The sequence below is a fragment of the Belonocnema kinseyi genome, chromosome 5, assembly GCF_010883055.1.
Source record: "Belonocnema kinseyi isolate 2016_QV_RU_SX_M_011 chromosome 5, B_treatae_v1, whole genome shotgun sequence".
Taxonomy (NCBI): Eukaryota; Metazoa; Arthropoda; class Insecta; order Hymenoptera; family Cynipidae; genus Belonocnema; species Belonocnema kinseyi.
The window spans coordinates 33,395,301-33,407,014 of record NC_046661.1 but is presented as its reverse complement, the minus strand read 5'-3'; the positions used below and the strand labels follow the sequence as shown (position 1 = coordinate 33,407,014).

The 11,714-nt window shown below is 31.0% G+C and overlaps 1 protein-coding gene across 3 annotated transcripts in view; it reads right to left on the bottom strand.

Annotated features, from left to right (window-relative positions):
• Positions 1–5,589, bottom strand: part of LOC117172804 — a 26,980-nt gene extending 21,391 nt beyond the window's left edge. For 2 of the 3 annotated variants that reach the window (XM_033361038.1, XM_033361036.1), the window contains exons 1-2: positions 5,286–5,589; positions 4,957–5,118 (exon numbers count right to left, since the gene is read on the bottom strand). In XM_033361038.1, coding sequence (XP_033216929.1) covers positions 4,957–5,118; positions 5,286–5,531 — 408 coding nt within the window. In that variant the 5' untranslated portion in view covers positions 5,532–5,589. The remainder of the gene's footprint in view (positions 1–4,956; positions 5,119–5,285) is intronic. The other variant, XM_033361037.1, reaches the window with a different exon arrangement.
• Positions 5,590–11,714: the final 6,125 nt, after the last annotated feature.

Below are 11,714 nucleotides of genomic sequence, written 5' to 3'. Positions count from 1 at the left end.
TTGATGTTTCTCCGGGTCGTAAAGCATCGCTCTTTATCTATTGGATGCCTGCCCACGGTTGGTCTTAGTGTCGCCTCTCTTTCTTTGTTGCCGGCTTGTTCTGGCTGTGGTAGATTAGGCGTTCCGCTTACATAGCCCCTTTTACGGAGTAGTTCAGCATGGTTTCGCAGACCGATCCATCGCATTTAATCCATTTTCATTGGCTCCCCCAACTCTAGATTGGTCAGCATTGTTGGCCGACCCATTGTCGGGAGCCCTGCGCGTTCTGTTGTTTCGAACCGCACTTACTACAACTATGTTTGGTGTTGTCATTGTTGTTCCCACGAGAAGCTGGGGAAAGGGGTTCGTCAATCCTTGTAAAGCCCCGCATGTCAGGATAAGGCTGCGTACTCTGAGAGGTCGCCCGGTATCCCAGAGTCACCGTTCTAGACACCTCACCCAGGTGCCATTCAGCTTTCGGCACGGTTTTGACACCTCCGCTTGGGGGTTAATTCCTTCGGGATCACTCCTGGACAATTGTCCGCGACTGCCTATTTATTTTTATAACCATATTCAGCAGAAACCCTTGGTACAGGGACCCTCTATCCACAGCCCGAGGACGCGTTCGGTGGCTTTGTATATGTTTCAATTAATTTATATTTAAAACAAAAAACCTTTTCATACTCAAATCTAAATGCAGCTGAAAACATTGTATGAAAAATGCGTTGAATACAAGGTATATTTTATAAAGAAAACTGAAAGCAGAAGATCGACTACCAAAAGAAGCGACTAAGTAAGAAAGTGACTCGCTGGCTTGCAAATGAGCATGAAAAATGATGTATTGTCACATGTTTAACATTGAAAATTAAAGTTCTTACTTTTTCGCGTCGTACCAATTTTGAATCCTAGAATGTTATTTTTGACCTGACGTCTACCAGACCTAGTAGGTTTGCGATACCAATTACACTTTATTTCTTGAACTTCATTCCTGCGAAGTTACATCCAAAAAGTTTATCGCTCTATTTTGTTCTTTCTCTAGCGTGAATTTAACCTCAATCATTTGAATTAAAAACTTGTAGAACGTTTTCGACTTCGTGTTCCGGGAGAAATACCAATATGTCGTCGACAAAATGGACTTACAACGGTACTTGAAAACCTATTTTCGGTAAAATACTCGTTTCCAGGTCGTCCATAACTAAATCTGCTAAAATCGGCGAAAGAGGAGAGCTCATTAATAGTCGCCTTTTTTGAAAATAAGTTTGGTTTTTGAAATTAAAATCTGTATTATTTGGACATAATCGAAGTCCTTGTTCAAAATCTGTCCATGGAATTTTTGTTTTTTCGCGAATTGGATTCCACCTACTACGAACCGCCTCGACTGCCTTTTTTCGGCACATTTGTAAAAATGGAGACCATGTTTAGTGACGCGAAGACATGACTTTCCGGAATCCTGATCTTCCTAATTTTCATCACTAAATCGAAGCTGTTAAACACTCTCGATTTAGGAGCTTAAATTTTATTTGCAATCTTATTTTTTGTGAATGTTGCTAATTCGTAAGTAGCACTACCTATATAAGAAACGATTGGCCTGAGCGGGGCACCTATCTTGTAAATTTTTACAAGGCGGTGAGTTCATTAATATATTTGCTCGATTCCCATTTTTTAACTAGTTTTGTAACTTCTCTTGCAAGTTTTGTTGTTGCATCCCTATTTCTTGTAACGTAAGGGTCCCGATCTTCTAATAATGATGAATAATTTCCGCGTCATAATCTTCTCTGTTCATCGCGACGGTAGTATGAACCTTGTCTGCGTAACAAAAATAATCTGAGGGTTTTCTTTTGCAAATTTCTCGGGCTGTCTGATTTTATTTAAGGGAGTGAAAGAGAGAGGAGCTGCACGACATAGAAATATTAAGTTTATGCGTAAAAACATCCAATATGACGACAGTATTTGGTTAAATATCATGTTTTTTATATTGACCTAAAACGTCTTCTAGGGAGGTTTTGGGGTCGCTGATTCTGATGTTAGAATTGTAAAATTCAAAATGGCGGATCCAATATGGCGAATGTATTTGGCTAAATTTCATGGTTTTTTTTTTATATTGGCCTAAAACATCTTCTAGGAGGGTTTTTAGTGTTCCTAATCACTATGGTAACGTCAGAACTGCAAAAGATCGGGACACTTACGTTACAAGAAATAGGGATACAACAACAAAAATTGCAAGAGAAGTCACAAAACTAGTTAAAAACTGGGAATCGAGCAAATATATTAATAAACTCACCGCGAAACAGCTAAAAGTATATCACGCTAACCCTTCGAGATTTTGTGGCCTTCCAAAAATTCACAAGATAGGTGCCCACTTAGGCCGATCGTTTCTTATGTAGATAGTGCTACTTACGAATTAGCAACATTCACAAAAAATATTGAAGCTCCTATATCCAGAGTGTTTAACAGCTTCGATTTAGTGAAGAAAATCAGGATCCCGGAAAATCACGTTTTCGCGTCACTAGGCGTGGTTTCCCTTTTTACAAATGTGCCGAAAGAAAAGGTAGTCGAGGCGGTTCGTAGTAGGTGCAATCAAATTCGCGAAAAAAACCAAAAATTCTATGAACAGATTTTGAGGAAGGATTTCGATTATGTCTGAATAGTACAGATTTTAATTTCAAAAACCAAACTTATTATCAAAAAAGAGGACTATTAATGGGCTCTTCCCTTTCGCCGATTTTAACAGATTTAGTTATGGACGACCTGGAAACGGGTATTTTACCGAAAATAGGTTTTCAAGTACCGTTGTATGTCCATTTTGTCGACGACATATTAGTAGCGCTCCCGGAAAACTAAGTAGAAAACGTTCTACAAGTTTTTAATCCAAATGATTGAGATTAAATTCACGCTAGAGAAGGAACAAAATAGTGCGAGAAACTTTCTGCACGTAACTCTTCACAGGAATGACGTTCAAGAAATAAAGTGTAAATGGTATCGCAAACGCCCCTGGTCCGGTAGATGTCTAAATTTTGATTCAAATCACCCACAAAAATACAAAAAAGTGTAGTTTTTAATATGGTTGACAGAGCCATTCTTATTTCGGATAAAGAATTTCAAGAAAATTTGCGATTAGTGGCAGACACACTTTGTGAGAACTTTTACCCAGAAATTTTTTTTAAAGAGAATCTAAATTTCAGATTACATATTTTGGCCCAAAATGAGCAACGTGGAATTGCCGAAATAGTTCAAAACACGGAAATTAGGTCTTTTATTAGCATTCCATATGTTGGAGGTCTATCTGGGCGAATTGCGAGAGTCGGTCTTGAGGCCTAGTAAAGATAAATTAAATAAATTGGATAAAAGCGATATTGTTTATGGCATTTGGTACAAAGGTCAAAATTGCAAAGCGGTTTATATAGGCCAAGCTAAACGTCCGTTAGGAGTAAGAGTTAAAGGATACAAGAAAGATATAAATAAGGTCCCTAATAAACAGACAATGCTCACTAAGCATAGTATCGAGAAAGATCCTTTTTTCGATTTTGATAACGCAAAAATTCTTGCGAATGAATGTCACTATCGCAAACGTCTGATGTTAGAAATGTGTCATATTGCTGGAAAATAAGAATGCTGTCAATTTAAGAACCGACGTCGAAAAGCATTTTAAAAATATACTGTCCTGTCGGAAAGCGGAACAGATTTTGAGAACACGTAGTCACTACAGTTGTCGCCCCCTAAATGAAACTGGCAATCGGCCCTCTCAATTTTCAGGTAGAATTACGGCCACAGCCCTTTGAAAATTAAAGCACCGTTTCTTCGAATTCCGTAAGTTGTAAAATTGGAGGACCTCTGAATGCTTTTTGAGTTTTCTGCGTTATTTGAAACGGAGCGGATGTCTCTTATGTTTACGTCGAAAACTATCCTTTTTGTATTAACAAAAATTCTGTTTTAGAAATTTTCAATAGTTTGCACGACATAGAAATACTAAATTTATGCATGCCCTACCGAAAGAAATCTCTGAGTTTTCTTCAGCGAAATAGCTTGGCCCATTTGAGCCTATAAACAAAGTCGATTTGAAACAAAATAAGTCTCAGAGATAATTTGAAAGATTTGGGTCCTTTTCAAGATCCTTTTAAGAGTGGTGCGGCGGTAATATAATGTTCCTTTTGTATTCGTCGCGTACCGGGCGGGCAAAGTTATTTACAGTAGTTTGTCGTGGCTAATCCGCTCTCCCTTTTTAAATTTCTCTTCAAATTATTAACACTTTTTTTTTAATTGATGAATTTTCTCATTATACTTATTTATAATGATAACTTATGTACTGATATACAATTTTCTAGTAGAATTAAAAAATGTTGTCTTTTTGGCGTATCTCATTCCATTTACGAGAAACGTTCTATTACTTCCAATTTTAAGCATTAAAAAAAAAGTTAGATATCTGAAGTCATCGAAAGCCATAGATTCCTAATTATTATGGTTTAGGCTGTTAACTATGAAATTAAAAAAAATATACATCTAAATTTTAATCCGAAAGCTTAACAAAGGACCCTTGAGTGTCGGCTACTCTATTGAGATAGCCTCTCTGCTTGTTATTTATGATCGTATTCTTATTTCAATTTCGGAAAGGATATTTTAAAGCCTTCAGACCATTTAAACGAGCTTCCTGGGCCTTTAAAAATATCTACCTGAGTGCCTGCGGCGAATTTCTCTGAACTTCTTTGACCTAAAGAATTTTTAGTATATACTCAAAGATTCTTTTCGATAGGGTGAAAACATTTTTTTACCAAATATTGAATACCAAAATTTAATTTTAATTTTATTTATTATATAGATATTTATAAAACTTGTTAAAATCTGATATATGGCACTGAGGAGGACCCCTATCCGTGGTCAAAACGTGTGTCATTTTTACCTTTTTAAGAAATGCACGTTTTATAATTAAGTATTTTCATAAGACCCTACTGCCAATATAATACAATTTTTTGTTTGTTTTACCTGCATGCTATCAACTGAGTCACTATTATCTGAAACATCTATTTGTTCCATTTCAGTCATCTTGTTCCTATTTAACAAAGACTGTGATAATGTAGCATTCGTCAATGCAAGTCTTCCATCCATTAGTTTCAATTTGATCTTATTTTCTCTGTCTTCTTCTATCTGAAAAAACAGAAATTTGTAGCACTTTTATAGTAGTGTGGAAACTCTCATGGGTGGAATTTATAAACTTTAGACATATTTGACACAACAAGTTGTGTGGTATAAAAGGAGATAAAATTATATTTTGACTCTTTTGTCCTTAGCTTATGAAGGGTCTCTCTACTTACAGGACTTATAGTAAAGTGATCACTACCGAAACAAATGTTAGATGCTGCACTACAAATCGTGGTTTTATTTGCCATCCCGACTGTTTCTGCCCATTTTCGACGACTTTCGATATCTACCGGCACACGAATAAAAGTTGTATCCAAATCACTCTTCTTGTTCGAGTTACATCCAGACGCGAAACATTTTACATTGTCTTTTCGGAAAAACGCTTCTGTCTTCATCGTTTCCATTTTAGCCATGGACATAGGATTATGCGCACGAGCGTTTTTGTCGACAAACTGTGCAAGAAAATATAAACATGTGGGCGCCGCCATGTTTGTCGCGTGACATCAAAAGATGGCGGACCTCCCCCCTCATTGCATCCACCATGGAGAATAGACATAAGGAGACCAAACTTGTGGAACCCATCGACATGCAGAAATAGATCGGTAATGCTGTGGGGAGAACGGTAATTGGTTCTGGAGATAGAAAAAATATATGAGACGTAGACCAATCTCTTTCTAGATAAAGCTGATTGGTCGAGAATATTTTCGTTGGGTGCAGTTTGGCGCAGCACAGGACCGTGCTTTGTGTCGCGAGTGCCCCAATAATGTGACGTTTATCGCCCCTTTCAGAATTGATTTATTTATAATTTATTGCAAATAAATATAAAAAATGGTGGCAGCCTATGTAGTTTGTGGGCGTTGTCAAGACGTTTATATTAGGATATGTTTTTATGGCAAGCCGTTTTACTTTTTAAAGGCTCAAGAAAATGTAGTGCCATATCAATGAATGAAATAAAAATGAATTTAAATTATGTTCCAGCATAATAATAATGTAACGTATTGTAATTATATTAACAACATAAAAATAATTGCTTGTGTCTTTTTTTGTTAACGAAAAAATTTGAAGTACTTTACAATTTTTTCGAATTATGCTGTGACATAATTTTAATTCGTTTCATTTTAACTATACTTAGACGATTTTACCTCGTTGTTGCATTGCTTCGAAGGCTAGTTATAATTCGGTGCATTAAAATTATGTTGTAACATAATTTTAATGCAAATTATTAAAATTATGTCACAACATAATTTTAATTCGTTTCATTTTCATTATATTTTGACATGGTTTTATCTCCTTGATTCACTATGTCAAATGCTAATTTTAATTCGTTGCATTAAAATTATGTTGAATTAAAATTATGTCACAACATAATTTTAATTCATTTCATTTTCATTATACTTTGACATAGTTCAAAAACGAATTTATATTATGTTGTGACATCATTTCAATATAACCATGGACATAAGAAACACGGGACTAGGCATGCCATCCTAACTTTGGCGAGCGGGGTTGAATCCACGGGAGAAGGGAGAATTCCATGAGTGGGGAGAGCCGCCATCTTACGATGTGCCATTTGATTATGCGCACGAGCATTTTTGCCGACTAGAGTTCTGAGCCAATTATATTACTTTGAGAACGGTAACGAGAATGAGAATACTACCGAGAATGTAACTGAGAAATAAATTCTCTGAGAATTACTGAGAATCTTAGAATTTATTTTAATTAATAGAAAACTGTATTTTTTTGATGACTTTTCGGTTGAAAATTCAACTCTTTTTTTCTAACGTTTTTATTTTTTATTTTAAAGTTTACCTGTTTTAGCAGAAATTAAATCTTTTTTTGATAAAAATGCAACTGTTTGGTTAGAAATTAAGCTATTATACTACTTAACTATTTCGAAGAAAATTTATATTTTGGTATTGAAAAATGATCTGAAATATTTTCTGGATGAAAGTTCCACTCATAAAAAAATGTCTTTTTGATTAAAAATTCATCTGTTTCAGTACAAAATTGATATTTTGGGATAAAAATGCAACTATTTGGTAGATAATTTAACAATTCGGTTAAAACATATCCTTTTTGGTTAAAAATTCGTCTTTTTGGATTGAAAATTAACTTTTTTGGTAGAAAATTATTTCTGTCTAAAAAATTCATAGTTTGATAGTGAAAACTCGACTAAAATCTTTAGCAACCGAAAATTCAAATATTTTTTGAAAATTCACCTTTTTGATTTAAAGCTTCATCTGTTATAAAAGAAATTTCATTTTTTGTATGAAAATCGCTTTGTTAAGAAATCATTTTTTATTAAAGATTCATATTTTAAGTAAAAAGTAAAAAAAAATATTAAAGAAAGACATTTTAAGATAAACCAGTGCTGAAAGCATTTTTCTTTGACAATTTTTTTTTTTTAATTGACATAAGCAAATATTTATACCAAAGAAACAACTTTTTTAATGTTTGAAGTATTTAAACATTATTGTTTAAATTTAAAATAATAATTAAAACAAAATATATTTCTGGATAAGATATTTTGGTTGAAAATGTATATAGTATTTTTACATCACAAAAGTTCTTCTGAAAAATTGAAATGTTAATTAAAAAACTCGTGTTTTTATATATTAATTAGTCGTAAAATTTTTTGTATAATTTTAAATTCAAACAATAATTTTCAACACTTTAAATATTGAACAAAAATTTATTTGAAACAAATATATTTTATTATCGTAGTTTTAATAAATAATTAATATTGATTAAGAAACAATTTTATTTGGGGAGTCTTATTATTTGCGAATTTTCAAATTCGTTAATATTATAAACTGTTCAGGAATTTTATTAGTTTTGGAATTGTATTTTTTGGGACAGAGAGTTTTACCGAGTCGGGAATTTTATTTTTCGGGATATTTCAGTCGTCCCCATAGAATTACAGAAAATTTGCTCTTATTATAATTTCGGCACTAGATCTTGTTGTTTTTTTCCTACAGTATTATTAAAAATAAATGTGTATGGAAATTTTTGATATCACAAAGTTAAAGATAATCTCAATAAAAAATTTCAAAATTCGCTGTACATCCAATTTTTATTCTTGGGTCTTGGCAATTTTTTACTAATCCATTTCAGTGACTGGTAAACAGGGGTGATTTTCTTTTAGAAAATAAGTGATTAAAATTTGAAAAAAATGAGTAGGCTTTTTTGATATCTAGGTATGTAAAAAAGGTAAACTGCAGAAAATTTAAAAACTAATTTAAGAACTATTCATACTCTTTTAAGATACCAATACAATTTACATAACACTAATTGTAAAATTTGCAAATTTTTAGGCCTTCAGTTTAGGAACTTGAATTTTAACGTTAAAATTGCTTCATTTTCAGAATACAGCCTTATTTCTTTAATCTTCAGAATTTTTCGAAATTGTTAAAAGGCGAAAAAGTTTGAATTTAAAATTTTAAAATGCGAAAATACACCATTTTCCATGTTCATTTGCAATCCAGCGAGTCACTTTCTTTCGCTTCTTTTGAAAGTCGATCCTTTGCTTTAAGTTTTCTTTTTAAACTATACCTTGAATTCTACGCATTTCAAATTAAATTTTTGCAGATGCATTTAGATTGAATTATACAAAGGTTTTTTGTTTTATATATAAATTAATTAAAACATTTTATTGGTTTTTCAGGACTGTAATTTATAACTCTAAAATGGAATAATGGTAGCTCAATGGTAGGTTTTTAAAACTCTTTTAAAAACTTTTTTTTAACAATTTTGGTTGTGATTTCTTAATAAAAGAATAAGTGCTATTTAGTCTCCAGAACAGCAATTTTAAAAATATTTGAAGCCTTAATAATTGAGACATTTTAAATTTGTAGTCTTCAGAATATATTGAAAGATTTCAAATTTAAAGCTATTTAAATATTTCATCTGAATTTTTGAATGGAAAGTGTTCGATAATTTTAGATTGAAACCTCTCAAATTATTTAGTTACAAATTAAAATCATACAAATTCAAGTTTTATTTATTTTTTGATAATTTGCCCCCCCCCACAAATTACTTTTTTTTGTAAGAAAGTAACGCCTGATTTTTGTAAAAATTAACAAATATATATTAAAGGTTCACTCAAGGTCATTTTTGTTTCAAAAAGCTTGTTCCTGAATAAATTAACTCTTATTGTTTCCGATTTCGTTCTGTCACTCAAGGTAATTTTCTGTGAAAAATATTGATTTACAAAAAATATTTGTCAAACAATAGAATGGATTTCTTCGCCCGAGATGCAAACGTAAATTGTACTATAGTAAAAGCAACTGGAAAAAATTAAGACGAAAGCCAAATTTGGTAAAGAAAACAAACCTTTGACGACCTATAAATACTAATTTTATTCCCCGAAAGATTTTTAAAAAATCTCTTCGAAACACTTTTATTGCAAATTTGTAAAAGTACATAATTCAAAGAGAATGTTTAAAAATATTTCAAAACATTTCAAAAGATGTACAATATTAGAAAAAGTCTGGAAGCTCTTAAAACAATTTTGTGTGCAGGATTTTATAAAAATGTTAGGAAAAATGGGAATCAGTCTAAAAGACATTTAAGAGTTCCGAAAAATTTTTAAAATAATTTTAAAAGATTTGAAATAATTTAAAAGAGAATAGATACTTTTGATGATTTTGAAATGTTTTCAAATGTTGACTTTTTATTTTGAAAAATTTCATAATTTTAAGAGGAGGTATAAAAATATGGGACCACTGACAAAAATTCCGAAAGGGATGAATGAAAAATCCCAAAAAATGAAATCTCCGGCACCTGAATAATAATTTTATAAAAATTGTATTAAAAAATACATTTAAAAACACGTGTGCTTTGAAAGAAAAAAATGTTCTGCCTAAATTTTCTTAGTACCTACATATTAACATTTTTGAAACAAACTTTGCAGGATTCAATTCAACAACGATTTATATAAAAATTTATTTTTATTATTTTTTTTTATTAATAAAAAATTCGATTTTTCAGAACTTTTTTATGTTTTTTTCAAATACTATGCACATTTTCAAACAAATTTTTTCATCCAGAAATATATATTCGATTATTGTATTTTCAATAAATAAATAATATTTAATAAACAATTTTCTAAATTGTTTAAATTCAGGAATTTTCTAGTTTGGATATTTTATGATTCAGGCATTTTCTTTGGGGATTTTTAAAATCCGGTGATATCTTATTGTTTGGAATTGTATTTATTTTATTTTTCGTGAATTTTCCAATTCGACTTTTATATTTCGGGACTTTTATCATTTCGGGAATTTTATTATTGGTTATTTTTCAATGTACGAATTTTACAGAGTCAGAATTTTTATTTTTCGGGATTTTTCAGTCGCTTTTTCCGAAAAATAAAATTCCCAAATCACTGTAAAAATTCCGAAATTATAACATTGGAATGTTATAATTTCGGAATTTTTACAGTGATGTGGGAATTTTATTTTTAATTTTCCAATTCGGGGCTTTTATATTTCGACAATGCATTGTCGAAATATAAAAGTCCCGAATTAGAAAATTCTCGGCAATTTACAATCTTAAAGTTTCTAAAAATTATTGTTTAAATTAAAAATAACAATAATTGAATAAATGCATTTTTGGATAAAAAAAAGTTGTTTGAAAATGTCCATTTTATTTTCGTACATTACAGAAAACGCTCGCAAAAATAAAATTATTATTTAAAAAAATAAATATAAAAGTCGCGTTAAATCAGCCTGCATTGAATCCTGCAAAGTTTGTTTCATTTGAAGCTCACGTGTTTTAAATTTATGTTTGTATCACATTTTTATACAATTATTGTTATTTTAAATTAAAACAATAATTGAAAAAAATTAAACACTAAACCAAATTTCTAAAATAAAAATATTTGATTATTGTATTTTTAATAAATAAATAATATTGACCACATAACTGTTTTCTCAATTTCTGCAATTCGGGAATTTTCTAGTTTGTATATCTTATTATTAGACAGCATTCGGCCTGGAGTTTTATTATTCGGGAATTTTCAAATTCGATAATATTGTAAACAGTCCAGAATTTCATTATTCTAGAATTTTTTAATTTGGGATTTTTAGGTTTCAGCATTTTGTTATTTCGGGAAGTTTACAGTGTCGAAAATATTTCAAAAATTTACAAAGATTTATAAAATTGTAAAAAAATCTTGAAGATTTTGAGGCATTTAAAACTCCTGAAAAACTTAAATAATAATTTGAATTATATATATATTTTGAGTCAGCTGTATCAATTATAATGATTTAAAGTTTATTTTAAAATATATTTTATGGAATATGATATTTTTTATGAATGCGCCAGTGAAATTCTGTTCGTCTAATTTTGTTTGCCAATGCGAAACGTAATATTAAAGAAATATTTATAGGCAATATATAGAATGAAAATTATAATTAATAATTTCACAATTAGTGGAAAATATATGAAACCGTAATATAAATTACTCATCGACTTATATTTGTGGTATTTATTAAAACAACCAGGTTATTGGTAGAGCAGGTCCCCTTATCAGAAGTAAAAATATATCAAATAAAGCTAAAATGGCAATACATAATTCTATATTTGTACCGACTGTACTATAC